A 21402-nucleotide genomic window follows, 5' to 3' on the forward strand; every position below is an offset into this window, starting at 1 on the left:
AGGATGAGGGGGTGTTAAGAAGCCCTTATAGCAGTGCTGGTATAGGACAGTGGGGAGGAGAGCCTGGCTCACACACCCCCGCGAGTGGCTCAGGGGTTACATGCTCTGCCACCTGTACAGCCGTGGGCAAGCTGCATAGTCCCAAGGAGCCCAGTTGCCCCCCAGCTGTCAGTTGCAGACAAGGAAGGAGCTGGCATGTGCAGCTGTGGCAAGCTGAGCAGGCCCTCGCCAGCTGGGGAGGACTCGCCTCAGAGGGAGGCAATGGTAAACCCCCTCTGAATACCGCTTACCATGAAAACCTATTCATAGGGTCGCCATAAGTCGGGATCGACTTGAAGGCAGTCCATAGCAGTGCAATAAAAGGGATTCAGTCTGAAGAGATCTCCTCTTCCTCTTACCCCGCACATGGAGGACTCTACAGAGTGCAGCCGGGATCCGGAAGTTTACTTTCGATCCCGTGGAGACTGCAGCCCTCTGGTTGCATGGAGGCAGGCAGGGGAAGGCGGCCTCCTAGGGCCACTCCTTCCGTTTCCGGGTGACAGGCTGAGTCAGTCTTTAGCCCCGTCGCTGCTGGTCGCTGATCTTCCTGCTACTCCTCTGCCGGGCCTGCCTGCCTGCCTGCCTTTCCTCGCCGCGATGCCGCTGGAGAACCTGGAGGAGGAGGGCTTGCCCAAAAACCCGGACCTCCGCATCGCCCAGCTCCGCTTCCTCCTCAGCCTTCAGCCTCAGCGCCCGGACCCTGCCGTGCGGCAGGAGCTCATGGCCGCCATCCGCCAGCACGGTGAGCGAGGCAGGCAAGGCGAGGGAGTGTGCGGGAGCCCCACGCGCAAACAGCTGGGACAGCAGAGAGACCGGCTCAGAGCCTGCCTGGGAACCGAGTGTTCCCCCCCCCCGTTCTTCTCTTAACACCCTCACTGGTTTGGGCAGAGACTGGGGTGTACTGGTGGGGAGAGGAAGACGCTCTGGACATGCTCGGTGGAACAGGGAATATTATTATTGCTACATTATTATGGAGAGGAAGATGCACTGTTCATGCTTGGAGGAACAGGGAATATTATTACTACTATATTATTATTGCTTTATTATTATGGAGAGGAAGTTGCTCTGGACATGATCAGAGGAGTAGGGAATGTTGTTGTTAAATTTATATTCCACCCTTCCTCCCAGAAGAAGCCTAGGGTGGAAACATGCAATAAAGCACTAAAAACATCTATAAAACATCTTAAAAACAAAATATATTTTAAAAAATCTTAAAAACATGTTTAAAAACAAAAAAATTGAAAACATATTTCTGAAAAATCTTTAAAAACATCATAAAAAGATTCCAACAGATGCATACAGGGATAAAGTCTCTTCTTAAAAGGCTTGTTGAAAGAGGAGGATTATTAGTAAAGTTTCATTTATTATACGCACGTCATATTTGGGCAGGGGGAGGGGGTTTGGTTGGTAAATTTTGACGTTCAGGAGCTCATCAGGTGACCTCCCCAATAGCCATGCCCCCAGGGAGAATCCACAGCCTCCTCTCTGAGTCCAAAAAATGCAGGCAGTTGCATTAATGGATTATACAGTTACACAATGAGGTGTTACCATTTTAAAACTGCTAGCATGAAGAAGGAACTGTCTTGAAGGAAAGAGGTACCAGCCTCTGCTTGGTTATTTTTCACATTCTCTGCTTGGATATTTTCTGCATTCTTTATGCTAGTATGCTAGGAAGGCCCTTAGTTTGGCACTTCCTGCAGAGGGCAGAGGAGGTGGAGATGAGTAATGTAGGTGTGATACTGGAGAGGGGAGTCAGATAGCCATAGAGAAAACAATAAGATGAGGTTAGGACAACTGCACGCTTTCCTCCTCATCTTCACTTTTTTTGTTGAAAACCAGGGTGGCCTCAAGATGCAGTTGGATTTCAGCTCCCATCATCCATGACAATTGACTCTAGTGACTGAGGGTGATGGGAGTTGGAGTTCAACAATTTCTGGAGAGGCACAGGTTTCTCATCCCTCTAGTTCATCTTTCCCAGTTCTCTTCCTCCCCCCGTGAATAATAGCCCTATTTAAATGTCAAATTAACTACAGTGCTGTCGTCACAACTGTTGAGCCTCTGTTACCAGATTTTTGTATACTGTGCCTGTTAGTTCTTGTATACCGTTCTATCATCTGCTGTGTATTTATTGCTGTGTCTCCCTATATGCTCGTCCTTTCTCAGTATTGTTTTCAGTGTTATTATCCTGTCAGTAATCTTTAGTTATCTTCACGTTATAGGGATGTAGTGGGTGTGATAAGTTGGCTGTAAGAAGGCTGGGCATGAATGAGTTAGTTGGGTGTGTGTGCGTGAGACTGAGTAAGTGTTAGTATTTATAGTATGTTGTCTTCTGGGAGCATTTCACAATTTCCAACAGCACTGGAGATTGAAAAGAAAATATCATCATTTCAATAGTGTTTAGATTCTCCTCTAACCTCTACTGCACATGAACAAATCCTTTGTTTTGGGGAAATAACAGCTCCTCTCGGTCAGGGGTGGGCAGAAGGTAGATCAGGATCCACTGGTAGATCTCTGGCTGATTATCTTGACCCATTCCAATCTGGGTTCAGCCTGGTTATGGGACAGAATCAGCCTTGGTTAGGAAACCAGGTTAGGACCTTTATTAGGAAAAAGACCGGGGGAGTGGGATCCTGTTGTTTTTACTTCATCTCTCGGCAGTTTTTAATACCATTGACCATGGTATTCTTCTGAACCAATTTGGTGAGATGGGTATTGGATGTGTTTTACAGTGATTCTTATCCTACCTCTAGGGTCTTTTTCAGAGAATAATACTGGGTGATTGTCTTTTGGTCCCTTGGCAGTTGTGCTGTGAGGTGCCACAGGGTACCATCTTGTCCCCAGTGCTGTTTAACATCTATATGAAGCTGTTGGGAGCAGTTGTCAGGAGAGTTGGGGTGATGTGTCAGCAGTACACTGACGATACCTTGCTCTATTTCTTTGTAACATCTAAATTGGGAGAGGCCATGCAAACCCTGGATCAGTGCCTGGACTCTGTGGTGGGCTGGATGAGGGCCGATAATCTGAGTCTGAATCCTAGCAAAACTATGGGTAGGTGGTTCCTGACTCCAGATAACTGGTCAAGTGCCAACTTTGGATGGGGTTTTAGTTCTCTGAAAGAGCAGGTTCATAATTGGGGGGTATTCCTGGATCCATCTTTGTCACTAAAGGCCCAGGTGACCTCAGTGACTTGGAGTGCCTATTACCAGCTTCTGCTGTTTCTGGACCAGGATAGCCTGACCACTGTTGTCCATGTACTGGTAACTTCTAGGCTGGATTACTGTAATGTGCTCTGTGGGGAAACTGTAGCTGGTGCAAAATACGGCTGTGTGACTGCTCACTGGGGTAGGGTATTGCCAACATGTTACCCCACTGCTGAAATAATTGCACTGACTGTCCACTAGTTACCTGGCCACTTTCAAGGTGCCGCTTTTCATGTACAAAGCCGTATGCAGCTTGGGACTAGGTTACCTGAAAGATTGTCTTACCCCTTATATACCCAGTCGATCACTGTGCTCTGCAGGTGAGGGCCTCCTGCAGAAACCATCTCATCAGGGGGTCTACTCTGCACAACATAAAAAACGGACCTTTAGTGTTGTGGCACTTATCTTTTAATAATTAATAATAGTATGTAGCAGAAGAAGATTGGCAAGGTTTTCTGACTCCCAATTGTTTTAACAATGGCAACAACAAAATGATCCTCTCTCCAAAGGATGCTGGGGGCGAAGGTAACCAGGAGTAAAATTTTGTGTGGAAGGACTCTGAGTTCAATTCAGTTCTGGTACCCAAAGCAAATTCCTGGGCTCAGAATGCTGTCATAGTGTGTATCTTTTGCATCTTGCTCTATTTGGTGAATTTCAGGGTTCTAGTAAAAAACAAAACAAAACCCCAAAGCAGATCCTGCAAACCTGAAGTCTGTCCACTCCTGCTGTAGGTGAGGTAAATAGATAGCTGTTGCAATTCAGTGAGGCAATACGAAAATGAAAATATTGTGGATAATTAGGAATTTTCTTTTAAATCTAGATTAAAAATAAAATATTTGATGTGTGCCTTTGCTCCGATGCGTGTGCATGTTATGAGGAGGCTGCGTAATCAGCTCAGTGTGGTGGTCTTGGCAGGTTTACAGTTTTGGGAAATGGTGCTCTGTGGATTTCCACTGTGGTAGCTTTCCAGCCAAATCTCATACACATTTACTTGGAAAAAGTCCTTCAGAGTTCTGTGGTGCTGGCTCCCTTTTATAGGTTGTGATCTGGTTGACAAATGTAGCAGCGAGATGGAAGGATATTGAGATTTTGGGGAGCATTGTGCCATTTAAGATTGTGGGGTGGGAAGGGTGTGCCCATTATTTTTTTGAATGCGCTTCCACATTAAAAACAAACATGGTTGCCCTGTTTTTATCTTCCCGATAACACCATGGGGCAGGTTGGGATCAGGGGGAGTGTAAGCACAAATGGATGACTGCCCCAGGTCACCCAGTAATCTTTGTGCCTGAGTGAGGATTTGAGCCCAGGTCTCCCCAGTCTCAGGCCAACACTTGAGTCTAATTGCCACACCATACTGGTTCTCTGCTCCGGCCCGAGAGGAAGAAACAATGTTAATTTCATTTCCTTCTAAACTCTTTTTGCTGTTGTGATCTTGGAAGATATGCTTTTGAATGGCTGATTATTTCAACAGCCCTGTGACAACTCTGCTTTTTCAGACATGGCCCCATACTATGAATCCCTCTGCAAGTCACTTGACTGGCAAGTAGATACAGATCTGTTGAATAAGATGAAGAAGGCAAATGAAGATGAGCTGAAACGCCTTGATGAGCAGTTGGAAGATGCAGAGAAGAACTTGGGGGAAAGTGAGATCCGTGATGCCATGATGGCCAAAGCTGAGTATCTCTGCCGAATTGGGGACAAGGTATTTCCACTTAACGTTAAGAAAAAATGTAGAGAGTTCAGGTTCCACCAGCTGTAGAATGATTACACTTAAGTGCAAGTGTGCCCTCTTCAGGCATTTGCCTCTGCATATTCTTAGAATGTGTGGAGGAAGGAGTAGGTTGGTGCATAATGGCTTTGCCCCAGCATCCCCACCAGCTCTGCGCTTGACTGTTGTGCATTGAGTGGGGAGGTTTGAAGGAGGGAATCTTTGCATGTTTGGTGATCAGGAGCCGTGGGCAATCAGGATTCTCAATTGCGTGGAGATTCTACATGCATTCAGCTGAATGCTTGAAACTTCCCTCAATGCGTGAAGGTCTGAGGCTCGGCAAACACCGGAACTGGGTTTTCATGGCATCCATTATTTTCATGTATTTATTTTATATTCAGGAATTATACTGCTTAATATAATAAAGATCTCTAAACTAAAAATACAACAGCGTTCAATAAAGTATCCTAAAATTAGATAAAAAGAGATTAAAAACAAAAGCGCAACTGTATATCACAAATAAAACTGAGCAGTGTACAAAACAAAACAATATGAAAAAGTAAGAATCGGAGTTAAGGAGAATGTAGGCAAACTTTTATGTTTTTAAATGGAGTGTAAAGGTCTCTTATAAAACAAGTTTGCTGGAGACATGCTCTATATAGACAGCGTGGACAAGAAAGTAGGATACAGTGCCTTAAGATTATCCAAGCTGTCTGAGGTTTGGCAGATAAGCAAATGATGGGGAGCCTTTTTTAGTCTTCTGATATCTGATGGGCAATCTGATACTTGTGTTTTAGGTAACTTCTGTCTTCTAAGTTTGTCTTGTTGTTTGGTATGTTGGATTTTAGTTTTGTAAGGTGCTTTGAGGGGTTCAACCTTAAAGTGGGATAGAAATTCAGTAATAAGAAAAATGTAGCAAGTGGAAGGAATGTGTGGGCCTTCTTCCACATATAGAAGTTAAAATAATCAGCATAGTAATTCTCATAGCACTCCTGTGAATTAATGAGGAGAGATAATTCTACCCCGTAAATGGGAAACTAGTGCCAGGTACTGGCCTTCTCCATGGGCCCACAGATTTTGACTTGACCCAGCAATTATTTGTACTTGCTGCTGCCCTTTCTCCCTTTCTCAAATCCTCTGTGCGTGCCAAAGAACTTAGGGGAGGGACGTTCTGCCATGTTGCATTAGGCTAGGCTATGGAAGATGCAGAAGCAGTGCCAGCCTCTTGTGCTGCTTCTACTTGCTCGAAGGCTCTGCAACAGAGATCTAGGTCCCCCCCCCCCATCACACGGAGCTTTCTGATGTAAAGACCTGAGTTTTCTGCAATTTGTGGAAGTCTGGCCTTCATTCATGGGGGAAAAATTGACAATGGGAAAATAGCATGCTCATTTCGGATTGCTTTTAAATGTCTGGTAGATGATACTCAGTGTCTGCCAAGTGTGTGTTTTTAATTTCAAGACTTCTGTGCTGAGCTATGAGTACCTCTGTGATCTCTGTTTCTGCAGGCCTTCATGCGGAACAGAGAGAGGGGGATCTTCTTCCCCTGTTGTGTATACCTTGGCTATGGTCACCCATTATAATAAGCCATATTGTGGTTTATCATGAACAGGGGGTGTGGTGGTGCATGCTTCTCTCCCCATGTGAAGAAGATAAACAAACCAGGAAGGCTTGGCTCTTTGTTATGTCTGAACCACCGATCGTGGTTTTGTTTTTCCCTGGTAAGCGATAAACACAAACCAGCTTTAAGCCATGGTTTGTTGTTTGTCCTGCTTGTGGGGCGGAGCAGGTTGGGGGAAAGCAGGAGGAATTGGGCAAGCTGCGTGAATATGTTGTTCATTTGTGGTAAACCACAGTAAACTAGAAACGTACTGCAGCCTTCACCTCTGTCATTAGGTAGCCGAATATCTACATGCCTTACTTCAGTGGGTGGGGGAAGATAGTGCAGGACCTTGGATGTCGCAGTAGTGCACCTGGGGGTGGAGTATGCCTGTTATCAAGTCATGAAAGATCCTCAGGTCTGTGCCATTTAACATGAGCAAATGCTGTCTTATCAGGAAGCTGCTCTGACTGCCTTCCGGAAGACGTATGACAAAACTGTGGCTCTAGGACATAGGCTGGATATTGTGTTCTATCTCCTCCGAATTGGCCTGTTTTATATGGACAATGACCTCATCACCCGGAACACTGAAAAAGCAAAAAGGTACAATTTTTATTGTGATAGGAAATGGAAGAAACCTGTGGGACAAAAACGCAAAAGGGGTCTAGAGTAAATTATGTTGATGTGCAAAGCATTTTTGTGGCTGCTTCTTGATTAACAAGTAATACAAGTTCTGAAGATAGCTATAGGGCAGTCTGGTTGCTAGGGAATGGCAAGGAGTGTGTGCTATAGATTTAAAAGTGCTGAAATGTGGCAAATGTTTTTCCAGAATTCTTGAGATCATTAAGAAAAAGGAGTGCCTGTTTCCTTTTTTAAAAAAAATAATGGGTATTTTGGGAAAAAAATTGAAATATGTAATACTTTTTATCAAAACTAAAGTTATTTTAGGAATCTGAAAGGTATATAAACAAGAAGAGTACACGTTTATGAAAATTAGAAGTATCAATGGCTTTTATGCAATCAGTGATGACAAAAATACACATCCAGTGTTGGAGATGGCTCTTCAAACCTGCTCACTCTCAGATACCTCTGTGTGTAATTTTTGCCAGTTGGGAAAATAGGGAGAGAAATAAAATAACATAAAAGGAGATAGAAGCCATCAACATTTTACTAAACCGTAAATTCTTAATTGTTTGGGCATAGAAATTATACTTAGACATCAGTGTTACCCAGACAGAAGAAATTCATATGTTAGAGAAATCACACAGAAAATATACATGGCTATAGTATACTTACGGAACAGCAGTAAATTAGGATTTTTGGTTAAACGTCATACTGACGGACTTCTCAGCAGTAGGTCATCATACATAGGTTGCAGCTATGTGCTCAGTTGTCTGGGGGTTAACCTCATTTATCTTAGTTGGACTTGCTTCAGAGCAAATACACGGGCAGGATTGGACTGCAAGTATCGTAATAAGTAGTAGAGAAAATGAGCTCTTCTGAATTCATACTTATTTACTTTATTTATATCTCATAGAATCAGTGTCTGAAAGGCCCATAGCTTCTGGGTCATATCTGATTAGCTACATTAGAGTAACCACTGAAGAAAAAGAAATATTTATTTATTTATTTATTATTTGATTTTTATCCCACCCTTCCAGCAGGAGCCCAGGGTGGCAAACAAAAGCGCTGAAAACACATTAAAACATCATAGAAACACCTTAAAATACACCAAACAAAATGTTTGAAAACATTTTTTTTTAAAAAAGCTTAAAAAACATCTTTAAAAAAGGGTTAAAAATATTGTTTTTTTTAAAAAAAAACATATTAAAAAGCGATTCCAACACAGACGCAGACTGGGATAGGTCTCAACTTAAAAGGCTTGTTGAAAGAGGAAAGTCTTCCAAAGGCTCCGAAAAGATAACAGAGATGGCGCCTGCCTAATATTTAAGGGGAGGGAATTCCACAGGGTAGGTGCCACCATACTAAAGGTCCTTTTCCTATGTTGTGCAGAACGGACCTCCTGATAAGATGGTATCTTTCAGGTATCCTGGTCCCAAGCTGTATAGGGCTTTGTACACCAAAACTACAACCTTGAACTTGGCCCGGTACCAAATGGGCAACTAGTGCAATTCTTTCAGTAGCGGGGTGACATGGCGATACCCTGCCCCAGTGAGCAGTCTCGCTGCCGCATTTTGCACCAGTTGCAGCTTCCAGACCAACCTCAAGGGCAGCCCCACATAGAGCACATTACAGTAATGCAGCCTGGAGGTTACCACAACAGTTGTCAAGCTATCCTGGTCCAGAAATGGCCGAAGCTGGTAAAAGGCACTCCTAGCCATGGAGGTCACCTGGGCCTCTAGCAACAAAGATGGATCCATGAGCACCTGCAGACTACGAACCTGCTCTTTCAGAGGGAGTATGACCTCATTCAAAGCAGGCAACTGACCAATTATCCGAACTCGGAAACCACCAACCCACAGCGCCTCTGTCTTGCTAGGATTCAGACTCAGTTTATTGGCCCTCTTCCAGCCCACCAACGAGTCCAGGCAGCGGTCAAGGGCTTGCACAGCCTCTCCCGATTCAGATGTTACAGAGAAATAGAGCTGGGTATCGTCAGCATACTGCTGACACCTCACCCCAAAGCTTTTAATGACCTCTCTCAAGGGCTTCATATAGATGTTAAACAGCATGGGGGACAAGATGGTACCCTGCGGCACCCCACAGCACAACTGCCAGGGGGGCGAAAGACAGTCACCCAATGCTATTCTCTGAGAGCGACCCTGGGGATAGGATAGGAACCACTGTAAAACAGTGCCTCCAGTACCCATCTCACCAAGTCGACCCGTAAGGATACTATGGTCAATGGTATCAAAAGCTGCTGAGAGATTAAGTAAGAATAACAGGGTCGCACTCCCCCTGTCCTTCTCCTGATAAAGGTCATCCATCAGGGCGACCAAGGCCGATCCAGTCCCATAACCATGCCTGAACCCAGACTGGGATGGGTCAAGATAATCTGTTTCATCCAAGAGTACCTGCAACTGCTGCGCCACAACCCTCTCAATCACCTTCCCTAAAAAGGGGGTATTTGCAACTGGTCGGTAGTTGACACAAACCAATGGGTCCAGAGTGGGCTTCTTCAGGAGTGGTCGGATCACTGCCTCTTTCAAGGCTGTTGGAACCACTCCCTCCCACAATGATGCATTGACCATACCCTGGATCCACTCGGTCAAACCCCCTCGGCAAGCTTTAATAAACCAAGAAGGGCAGGGGTCAAGTGGACACATTGCTGGCCGCATCATTGCAAGCACCTTGTCTACGTCATCAGGACACATCAACTGAAACCATTCCCAAGAAGTTGCAGCAGACGTTGCACTGGACACCTCATTGGGGACTACATTAGATGTGGATGGGGCATCAAGACTGCTACGGAGGCTAGCAACTTTACCCTCAAAGTGCCTTGCAAACAATTCACAGTGGGCCTTAAGTTAGTGACTAACTGAAGCCCCTTAATTTCACAGGGTCTACTCTGATGTAAGACTTTGTCAGATACAATCTTCTGATTCTGAGTTTCAGAAAGTAAATCTTTGCATAAATTGAAACGGAATTTCAGGGTTACTTTTTTAAAGATCTTAGTTACTGAGTCAAAAATTTATCCATTTATTTTACTTGATGTAGAAGATGGAGTAACCTGAGGCAAGTGAGAAGCAAAAAGGAGGCTGAGGCTATGTGGTACACAGATCTTGACACCATGTTGCAATGTGATTGGCAGATTGCCCGATTGCATCCCTGACGTTGTTGTTATTAAAATTTATATCCTGCCATCTGCCCAGAAGGTGGGAAACAAAAACACTAAAAACATCTTCAAAACATCTTATAAACATTCATTTTTGAAACATATTTTTAAAAATCTAAAAACAATTCTAACACACAGATTGGGATAAGGTCCCTAAGGCTTGTTGAAAGAAAAAGGTTTTCAGTAGGTGCCAAAAAGATAACAGAGATGGTGCCTGCCTAATATTTAAGGGGAGGCAATTCCAAAGGGTGGGTTCCACAACACTAATGGACTGTTGTGATAGCTGAAGTTTTGTTTTGTGGATTACCTTTTTCAGTATCATGTCCCAAGGGGGTACTCGCTTAGTCATCCAGTCAAATAGAATAGTCACTAATATTTTACCTTTGAATCAAGATGCTTAAGAGATTTGCAGCAGCATGAATGGGGTGGGGGCACAGTTTCAGAGCAGTAGCATACCTTAGAAGGGTTTGAAAATATTTCATAAGAATTCTTTCCAAGTTTCTATTCTGGGTGTTTGGTCCCCCCCCCATACTCCCTCCCCCCATGCTCCCTCCCCCCAGGCCTTCACATATTTAACTGTGGGTCAATCATGCTTTACAGTTATTGCTGTTCCGTCTTAAGCGTCATCTGTTGCTTGGCATGTAGGGCAGAAACTTACTGCCCTTCCCTGTTTTCCTTAAAGCATGGGTTTAACCTACAGCATAAGTGCCACAAAGCTCTGGTTGTGAGGCTAAACTCAGCTCTGCACTCTGGGCCTGCCTGCTCCTTAGCTGACTCAATTAGTCTTTGCCAACCTGGTGTCCTCCAGATGTTTTGGACTGCAACATCCATCAGTTCATCAGCACAGCCAAGCCAGCTGGGGCTGATGGGAGTTGTAGTCCAAAACAATCAGCAGGACCCCAGTTTAGTGAAGGCTGCAGTAGACTAAAGCCAAAAACTATCCTGAGAGGCTGCATGTCTGCCTAAGAACAATCATATATTGTACTTTGTACTTGATTTGCCTGAAAAGGTTAAAGGCTCCTGAGAAGGTGAGTGTTCGGTAGGATATAGCTTGTGTTTGCTTAGTTAGCTTTATTACAGTGGTTTAAATTGAATGAAATGTTTGTGCATTGCCTAGGATTCTGGGGGATAAAACACGTATCTGTTTTCTTTTAAAAGTCTAATAGAGGAAGGAGGAGATTGGGACCGGCGGAATCGTCTTAAGGTCTACCAGGGTCTTTACTGCGTGGCCATTCGAGACTTCAAGCAGGCAGCTGAGCTTTTCCTGGATACAGTTTCAACATTCACATCTTACGAACTTATGGATTACAAAACCTTTGTCACATACACAGTCTATGTCAGCATGATTGCCTTGGACCGGCCTGACCTTAGAGAGAAGGTAGGCCAAGCAGCTACTTGCACAGAGAACCTGCAGAGGGTCCTTTCCCCCTTATTCCTCTCGTGTCTGATTTTTGCTTCTCTTTTGGTCCAATCTTCTTTAGGTTATCAAAGGGGCAGAGATTCTGGAAGTGTTGCACAGTTTACCCAAAGTCCGGCAATATCTTTTTTCACTCTATGAATGTCGGTATTCAGTTTTCTTCCAGTCGCTGGGTGAGGAAGTGTTTTTGTTTTCTGGTTTGTATGAGTTTTTATGCTGAAGGTGGGGAGTACACAGCCCATGGGTTACATGCACAATCTGCCAATACTTGCCTTTCCTACTTTCTAGGATTAGTATTCTTTTTGGGCCCATCCCCAAATAAGGTGGTGGTGGGGAGAATTAAGATTTTCCAGAAAAAAAGTAAAACTGTTCCAGAGCTGGTTCAGGTTGTGACCATGCCTAGCCTCACGCGGCAGCTGTTAGAAAAAATGAGAAGAAAGGTAAAGTGTGCTTCATAATGACAGAATTAAAATGCCCATGAATACCACTAATTTCCTTATTGGTCCTTACTATTCACCTTTAAATATGACAAGTTTTCCCCATTGTTGCCTGGACAAGGGAGGTGTGTATGTGTGGTGAGCATTCAGTCTGTGTTGGGGTGCTGACCACAGAGGAACTCTTGTTGTGAGGTATCCAGTTCTCTTGAGAGAAGCTCATCCTGCCCACACTAGTGGAACCCTGGGCTAACCAATGTGATGCCCTACAGATGATGTTGGACTCCAAGTCCCATTATCCCTGACCATTGGCCATGGTGATATGACCATTGGTGCAACAACATCAGGAGGACGTTAAGAACATAAGAGCATGCTGGATCAGGCTAGTGGCCCATCTAATCCAGTGTCCTGTTTTCACAGTGGCCAACCAGATTCTCATGGGAAGCCCACAAGCAGGACTTGAGTGCAACAGCACTCTCCCCTCCTGCAGCTACCGGCAATTGGCTTTCAGAAGTATACTGCATCTGACAATGGTGGCAGAGCATAGCCATTGACAGCCTTATCCTCCATGAATTTGTCTAATCTTATTTTAAAGCCATTCAAATTGTTAAACCACCTCTTAGAGGAAAAAAAAACCCTAAGTTTTGTGAGACATAGTCATCACTTACGCATTTTTTTGTTTCCATTTCAGCCACCGTAGAGCAAGAGATGAAAAAAGATTGGCTGTTTGCGCCTCACTATCGATATTATGTTCGGGAAATGAGAATCCATGCCTACAGCCAGCTTCTAGAATCCTATAGGTCACTGACACTCAGTTACATGGCAGATGCTTTTGGAGTCTGTGTAGAGTTCATAGATCAGTAAGTATGTATGTGTGTGTGGCAGAGCTTGGAAAAGTTACTTTTTTGAACTACAACTCCCATCAGCCCAACCCAGTGGCCATGCTGGCTGGGGCTGATGGGAGTTGTAGTTCAAAAAAGTAACTTTTCCAAGCTCTGGTGTGTGTGTGTGTGTGTGTGTGTGTGTATTACGTTCATATCTATCATACTTTATTTTTATCATACTTTTTCAGTGGACAACCTACCAGTAGAATTCTTTGGATCCCTTAGTGGTTTTTAACACTATACTTTTAGAATGACTTGAGTATCTAATTGCAGTATTGAGCTTGTGCTCCACTAGCTTAGATCTTTTGTATCTGACTCCATTTTTAATGTGGGGTTGTAGACTGATGCAGTGAAAATTGACTGCTATCCAGATTTTCACTGATGCTATTTAACTTCTGTAAGAAGCTGCAGAGAGAGATAATCTGGCTGAGGATGCCCATTTTATTAACTAAGCATCCATATCCTGCAATCTCACTGCTTAACTGAAACTATTTAAAGGTTAAACAACTTAAAATCTAGACAAGAGGAATGTGATGCTGGTTGGTAAGCTCATGGTTCCAGAGGCCTATTATGGAAAAGGGGGTGTTACCTGGGGTGCTCCTGGATAAGTAGTTTGGCTTTTAGCAGCTGCACTTCTAATTCAAGCTCCATCTTTCCTTTTAGAACAGAAAGATCTTGACAATCTGCTTGGGTTTTTTTGTAACCTAAGAAATCCAACTATAATATGCTGGATATGGAGGAGCTTGTAACTATGACTCAAAGCTGCAGCTGATGCAGAATAGTCTGGTGCACCTTCTGCTGAATGGAGGAAGGCAAGAACTTGTGCAGCTAATTCTGTGGCAGCTCCCTGTCTGCTTCTAGGCCTTGTTGAAGGTGTTGATGCTATATTTAAAACCCTTCATGGGCTGGATCACCACCTCTCTGTGGTAATAAAATCAGGACCTGCTGTCTGCTCCTTGATTATTTACAGTAAAATCCAGCTAGGAAGCCAGTGCTCCATCATGCTGCTTAGAGCATGCCATTGTGTCCTGCACCACAAGTCCTGGCCAGTGCAGAGCCACTGGTTTAGAGCACAGGTAACTACTACTACACACATCCAAGGGCACAAGCTGCAGAAGCAGAATGGCTGTGAGCTGTGGTACAGAAGCTACTAGGCAATCTTAGTTCCATTGTGGTTTGCTAATTGCAGTTCTTTAGTTTGATAGCTATAAACAACAGAATGGCACTTAATTACACAGTCATTGCTGCTTCAAGCACTTTCCAGCATATCTTTTAAGAAGAAATTGGTGCCTCGATCAAGCTGACATGGCTTCAGAAGGTCTCCATGGCAGGGTTGTTCCTCCCCGCTGCAAACTGGAACAAAGAACTAGAAGCTTCAGTCATCCACCATGAAACTTCAGGTGCTTTGCAGTAGAACAAATACAGATGGTGTCTTAAGATACTTTTTTTTTATTAAATAGGGAACTGTCAAGATTTATTGCTGCTGGGAGACTGCACTGCAAAATAGATAAAGTCAACGAAATAGTAGAAACTAACAGGTAACCGTCAAGTTTCTTACTGTATCTTGGGCAATACATACACTGATATTCACTAATAGGCAAGAAACCCTTGCCGTTTAAGAATGTACCTATAGCTAACAGCTATTTCTATCAAACTTTAAAAAACAGGGAAATTGGGCAGCTATAGTGAATGCACCAGGGGAGCAGGAGACCTGACCTCTCTGAGATATTGTACACACCTACAAATTTGTCAAAATGCAAACACAATCTGGGTTGGTCTTTCATCGTCCAATCCACTTCCTGTGTAGCTTGGAAGAATTTGGTAACATGTGCCTCATATGATGAGTGGTGGCAACACCTGCCTTCTCCAGAGATGGAGAATTACATTTTTATTATTATTATTATTATTACTCTTTATTTTTACCCTGCCCTTTTTCCAAAACTGGAACTCAGGGCGGCTTACAAATAAAAACCACACATAGGTAAAAAACATACAAAAATATACAATTAAAATAGAATTAAACTATTCGTAACATTAAAACCATGAATCATACACTTAAAATACTAAGACAATTTAAAACATTAAGAATAGGACCATAGAACAATACAACAGACCTTATGAGGTCCTATCTTAAACAGCTTCTAGTCCAAAAGCCTGTCGGAATAAATTTTTGTATGTTTGTTGGTGTTCTTCTTACTTTGCTTCTTTTCTGTGTTACTACTGTTTCTACAGAGAATCTAACCTAGAAAATTATATTTATCTGATCATTCTAGAAATCTGTGTCAAATTTATTTTTATTAATTTCAAAGCCTTTTTATTGGTCAATGTCATATGATTGTGGAGACAGCCTTTTGTGTTTCAACTTGGAGGTTATGCTCTTTCTATTTGGAGGTTATGCTGTTTCTATTTTGAGTGCATTAACAGTTGAATCTGAAACTGTAGTTTGATGTAAAATTAGACTTACACTATGTTGCTGCTTAAGCAATGAATCTAGCTGTTGGAAAAAACAAACTTGGCCTGGCCGAGATGCGTGTTTTCAGCCTGCTATGCTTAAACCGCTGCATGTAAGAAAAGGTGGGCACGGTCAATTAAAAACATATACATGCCTAGAATTTTGGTAGAATATATTTCATCTCCCACTGTTTTATCTTGTGCAAACTGAGACACTCCTAATGTCCATTGGAAACTGTTCTGCAAAATAGTCAGTGACATTATTCCACAATTGTTTTTGGAGCTTTTTTAGTATTTTTAGTGTTTTTTTAGTGTCACATATTCACAGAAAGAGAAGTAAAAGAAAATAATTTACTATAGGAAACTTCACTAAAATTGCAAAGTAAATTAAACTTATTCAAAGTGACTATATAACTAGATCAACTTTCTTAATATTGTTGCTTTCTCCCTGCTAAAACAAGATGAGCACAGCACATGTCTTGTTTCTATTATTTGGGCTGATTGCAAGTGTTGCCACCACTCACCATATGCTCAGAGGCACATGTTATTAAATCCTTCCAAGCTACACAGGAAGTGGATTGGACTGTAAAAGACCAACCCAAAGTGTGTTTGCATTTTTATAAATTTGTAGGGCAGTACAATATCTCAGAGAGGAGTTCGGGTCTCCTCCTCCCCTGGTGCATTCACTATAGCTGCTCAATTTCCCTGCTTTTTAAAGCTTGATAGAAATATCTGTTGGCTATTGGTATGTTCTTAAACTGCAAGGGTTTTTTTTGCCTGTTTGTGAATTTCTCTGCTTTTAAATCCGGGACGTAAGAAATGGGATCCTGTGCAAGTTTGCTGAGAATGGATTGATCATTTGCATGCTTATTGAGTTCAATGGGATTTACTCCCCTGCAATCATGCTTAGAATAGTTGAAACTGACCACACGGGATGGGGAGGAGAGGAAGAGCAGAAGGGAGGAGGGAGATGGGAGCAGGGAGGAGGAGGGCAGATTTGATCATTTGCATGCTTACAGAGTTCAGTGGGATTTACTCCTGTGCAATCATGCCTTAAGATAGGTAAAACTGACAGTGGGGGAGGGGAGAGGAAGGAGGGGATTGGAAGGGGATAGGGATGGATGGGCAAAGGAGGGAGGAGGGAAAGGGGCCAGAGGGAGGGGATAGATAGGAGGACGAGGGGAGGGCAAGTTTGATCATTTGAAGGCAAAGGAGGGAGGAGGGAAAGGGGCTAGTGGGAGGGGAATAGATGGGAGGAGGAGGGGAGGGCAGGTTCGATCATTTGTATGCTTTTTGAGTTGGGATTTACTCCTGTGCAGTCATGCTTAGGATAGGTGAAACTGATCTGAGGGAGGGGGAAAGAGAGAGGGAGGGGAGGAGGAGGGCAGGAAGGGGAGCGGGATGGAGGAAGGGGGAGGGGTGGGCACTGGGCAGAGGAGAAGCCCCTTTCCTTTCCAAAAGGAAAACATTGTGAACAATCATTGCTTGTCAGCTTTCCCCCCACCTTTTTATTCTACAGCAGGTGCATGTAGTCTCCCACCCAATTTAAACCAAAGCTGTCCCTGGCCACATCCACACCAGGCCTTTATTTCACATTGGACAGTCATGGCTTCTCTCAAAGAATCCTGGGAAGTGTAGTTAATGAAGGGTGCTGAGAGTTGCTAGAAGTCGCCCTGTTCCCCTCACAGACCTTCAATCAGAGTGGCTGACTGTTAAACCAGTCTGGCCACTGGAGCTCTCTCAGTGGAATAGGAGTCTCCTCTCAGCACCTGTCAGGTCCAGGATGAGACTGAGGGACCAGACCAGTGGGTGAAAGCAATTCAGTTTTTATTAGAGTGACATCCACACAAACGCTGCGCCTCCTCATAAAGCGCCACTGACTTACAGATCCTGCGACATGGAAAGATAGTTGACAGAGCGAAGTGCACTTTCCCGCCCAACTCTTAAGTAGGACCCAAACGGGCGCGAAGCCTTTCACTCCGCCTCAATCCACCCTCAGGGGCCACCTGTCTCCCCCTCCCCTTTTCTTGTCTCTTCATTCGTCGTCGAGTACGCGGTGAGGGGGGAAGCGCCGGCCCCTCCCCTTCTGAAGATTCCGACTCCAGTATGGGCGTAAGGGGAGGTCCGGGCGGAGGGGGAGGCGTGTGAACTTTCAAGGTTGGCTCTGAGACTCTGGCGCTCCCAGGATCTCCGTTGCTGGGCAACCCTATCTCTGGACATTCCTCTTCTTCTCCTTCGCTCAAGTCTGACAGGGGGCTCCCCTCCCCCTCGTCTTCTGACTCTAAATCCACGGGACCCCAATTCCGCGTCCCGACAGCACCCTTCACAAACTACACTTCCCACGCTTCTTTGGGGGAAGCCACGGCTGTCTAAAGCAGCCTTTCCCAACCAGTGTGCCTCCAGATGTTGTTGGACCACAATTCCCATCTTTCCTGACCATTGGCAATGCTGGCTGAGGCTGATGGGAGTTGTGGTCCAACAACATCTGGAGGCACACTGGTTGGGAAAAGCTGGTCTAAAGTGAAATAAAAGTCTGGTGTGGGTGTGGCCCCCTGATTAGCCAACCCAAGCAGCTGTGAGTCTGGCTTTTAGAACACTGACAGTTGGTTCTTACTGAGCATGTCGAGGCTTATTGACTGTAATGCTAAATTTCTTAAATTAATTAAAAATCAGCCAGGCATTTTTTTAACCTGCAGAAGATGAAGGTCAGAGTATGGGGCAAGGTCAGCAATAGGATTACAGGTACTCTGTGAACATGGCTGATTTTTAATTAATTTCAACAGATTATGAGAACTCTGACAGAAAAAAAGTCAAAGTGGTCTGGTTTTTCTCTCTCTCTTTTTACACTTCGAACTCTTGATTCTTTCGGACTGTTTTGTGTATTGCCATGAAAATTGAGAGGGTTGTTAAGTGTTTCTGAGTTCAGGACCATAAGTTTTGTAAGGTTTTGTTTTGAAATGAGCTTATGGGAAACATCAGAATGGCGTGGGGGGTATTTTCAATTTAACATTGCGGAATGCAAAACATCCACGCTGACTATATTCCCATGGCTGTATAATTAAAAATACTAGTAATGACATTACTAGTGTACTAGACTTAATGTTAGTACTTTGCAGATTACTGTACAACCAAGCCTATTGGGTCTTCCCATTTTACAGATTGTGAGATAGTGACTTGGCCACAGCCCTGCTCTTCCAACTCAAAACACACTTTCCACAATTGAAATTGTTATAGGATATAGAACAGTGTGCTTTCAAACTTTCTGCCTTCAAGCACCTCTCTCATCATCACCTTATCTACCACAGAAGAGACTGGAGCAAGTGTTATGATGCACTCCCAGTTAACTAAATGTGCCACTTACACCAGTGCTCTCCTGCGACTGTACATTGCAAGGAAAGATTAGTAGTGATGAACAAACTTCATTTGAAAGCAGCTTTTCTGCTATTAGTTTTGTTGCAGTGGAATTCCTGATAAGTATCTAAAGAACTCTAAAGCAGTAGTTCCCAACCGTTATGAGTTCAGGACTGCCCCTGTAACCTCAAGAAATTTCATGACCCCCACATGTTACTTGTTGCTCCTTCTGCAGCTGCTACTCTGGTCATCACCACAATTTGCATGCAGGCGGAGAAATAGAGTCAGAAGAGAGAGAGAAATCTGCTTGGCAGGAAATTAAAGCCCAATAAATATACAATAAATGTAAATATATGGATTACACAAGACTATGGGCAGAATCAAAATAAGAGCAAGCTTGGGCGTGGGGGAGGGCAAGTGAGTGCGAGTGGGCAGAGAGAAGAAAAAGAAAAGTAACACGAAGGGAGAGGGCAGGGATAGAGAAAGGAAATGTGTGTCAAGTTGTGGGTGGGGGAGAGGTCCAGTGGGTCAAAAGAAGGCAGCAGTTTATTAAGAGGTTCAGTGGAAGAGTGAAGAGGAGCAGTCGTGGGCGGGAGGGCGCTCAGGACATGAGGGTGGGGGGGGAGGGGGGGTTGGAATAAAGTGAGCCAGCTATGTGTCCATTCTGGGTGCTTCCTTTCTTGTAGTGGCCTGTGCTGGGAGTGAGACCTCAAAACAAACACACCTGGTGCCACTCCTCTCCTTTTCCTCACTCCCCCCCTTCCACCAAAGGGAGGGTATCCCGCGGGAGGGAGAAAAGGGAAGTAGACCAATGTGAGGTCAGACTCTTCCTCAGCCAGAGCCTCCTTTCTCTCCGTCTCTTTCTGAAGCAAAGGGGTGAGGAGTGACCTCCCCTTCTTTTCTCTCCCTCACCCCCCCCCATCACCACCACCTTCCTCTTAGCCTGATAACGGCCTGTGTGGGATTACAGGAACATGCATGGGGAGAGGAGAGTGTGCCACTGCTGCTGCGTGCCTCTTTCTGTGTTGTGCACATTTCTGGAGTCTGGTGGGTTGTGGGAAGGGGTTGTAAGAAGGCCAGAGAAACCCCCCCCCCACGAGTACGTGTTGGCCACCATGTCTGCACTCCTGTTATTGCTGCTGCAGTCACCGGTCCGACCACTGTGCAAAGGCTGGACCTTCTGTTCTCCATAAAGGGTTAAGGAGCTGGGAGCCCAGGAAGAGCAATCAGCAGCTGGTCTCCTTGCGGGTGGGGTGAGGAGCTGGGAATCAAAGTCACTCGCACTTAATCAGTTTGTTTCAGCCATCCTGAAAACTTTTTTAAAAAAATTATTAAATAATTCCTCTGTTGGCTCTTCGTGCGCCTCCCAGGATGCCTTCCCGGATCCCAGGTTGGGAACCACTGCTCTAAAGTTCCTGGGATCATAGAAAACCACTGCTGTAGAACAATCTCTGACTACTTTTTTCCCTCTCTCTCTTTAGGCCTGACAGCAAGAACTGGCAGTACCAAGAAACTATTAAAAAAGGAGATTTGCTGCTAAACAGAGTGCAGAAGCTTTCTAGAGTAATTAATATGTAACCTTTAAAAACAAAAAGGAGAATGCATAATTTACTATGTTGTATAACTTGTTATACTGTAGCTGAGGAAATGGCAAGTATTATGTAGTTAGGGGTTTTTATAGGCAACTTCACTTATGTTAATGAAATTGTATGAATGTTCAGTTTGTGTTCTCAGATCAACTTCATTTATTAAATGTTTAATACAGTTGACTGAGTTCTTTGAGGGGTTTAATTTGGTTAATAAAATGGGTTTATTTGAAGCAAGGGTGGCCAACCTTTTTACCCTTGAGGGCCACACGAGGTGGTGGTAGGGCATATAGGCAGGGGGAGATAAATTGCATGCTAACAGGCTATGCACACTTATTCCTGCTGCCAGCTGGGTTGTGGAGGGAAAGATTTTGGGGCTGAACCATGAGCATGGTGGAGGGAAATTAAACCCCCACCCCCAAATCTGGCCAAATCCTGTCTTCATCTGAGGTGGTTGTAGAGATGTGAAGGCCTAGAAAACAATTTGGGGAAACTTTTTCTGAATTTTCTTCTGGAATTTTGTATCTCTAGGTAGTATCCCTGTGTGCATTGGCATCATGGGGCTAGCATTTTGCCACTTAGCTGATTGGCTGGGAAGGGCTTCCTGGAGCATGGCCAAGAGTGACTAAGGGCCAGCTGTGGGTTGGCCACCTGTGATGCAAAGCTTTTAGAGTTTGCCACCAAAGACTGAGCTACTGGTGGCCTTTTTCCTATGGGACAGCTTATAAAGTTGATGAAAATGAACATTTTTTTGGGGGGGGGGGCTTCTTATGCCTCCTAATGATCACAACCAAGAAAGGTGAATGAGATGGAAGCTACCCGCACAAAAGTGAATGTACTACTTTGATAAATTGCTGCCATTCAAATTATGTACTAGCTTAAGCTTCTGAATGGGATTTTAGGATAGGGATAGCTGGGTTTTGGATAGCAGGAGCAGCC

The 21402-nt window shown here is 44.2% G+C and overlaps 1 protein-coding gene across 1 annotated transcript; it reads left to right on the forward strand.

Moving 5' to 3' along the window:
• Positions 1–497: 497 nt before the first annotated feature.
• PSMD6 (proteasome 26S subunit, non-ATPase 6) lies at positions 498–20644 on the forward strand. The gene is made up of 8 exons (XM_061618734.1): positions 498–781; positions 4736–4941; positions 7002–7147; positions 11499–11718; positions 11822–11930; positions 12883–13051; positions 14536–14613; positions 20359–20644. The coding sequence occupies exons 1-8, from the start codon at positions 637–639 to the stop codon at positions 20453–20455; spliced, it is 1170 nt and encodes a 389-aa protein (XP_061474718.1). The 5' UTR covers positions 498–636; the 3' UTR covers positions 20456–20644.
• Positions 20645–21402: the final 758 nt, after the last annotated feature.

The sequence above is a fragment of the Rhineura floridana genome, chromosome 3 (genome assembly GCF_030035675.1).
Source record: "Rhineura floridana isolate rRhiFlo1 chromosome 3, rRhiFlo1.hap2, whole genome shotgun sequence".
Lineage (NCBI taxonomy): Eukaryota > Metazoa > Chordata > Lepidosauria > Squamata > Rhineuridae > Rhineura > Rhineura floridana.

Bases quoted from the DNA above. Each gene is read 5' to 3' on its own strand.
- PSMD6 (XM_061618734.1), top strand. From the start codon at position 637: ATGCCGCTGGAGAACCTGGAGGAGGAGGGCTTGCCCAAAAACCCGGAC. The intron at 11,931-12,882 runs GTGAGGAAGTGT...TTTCCATTTCAG, and splicing joins AGTTTTCTTCCAGTCGCTGG to CCACCGTAGAGCAAGAGATG. The intron at 13,052-14,535 runs GTAAGTATGTAT...TTTATTAAATAG, and splicing joins TGTGTAGAGTTCATAGATCA to GGAACTGTCAAGATTTATTG.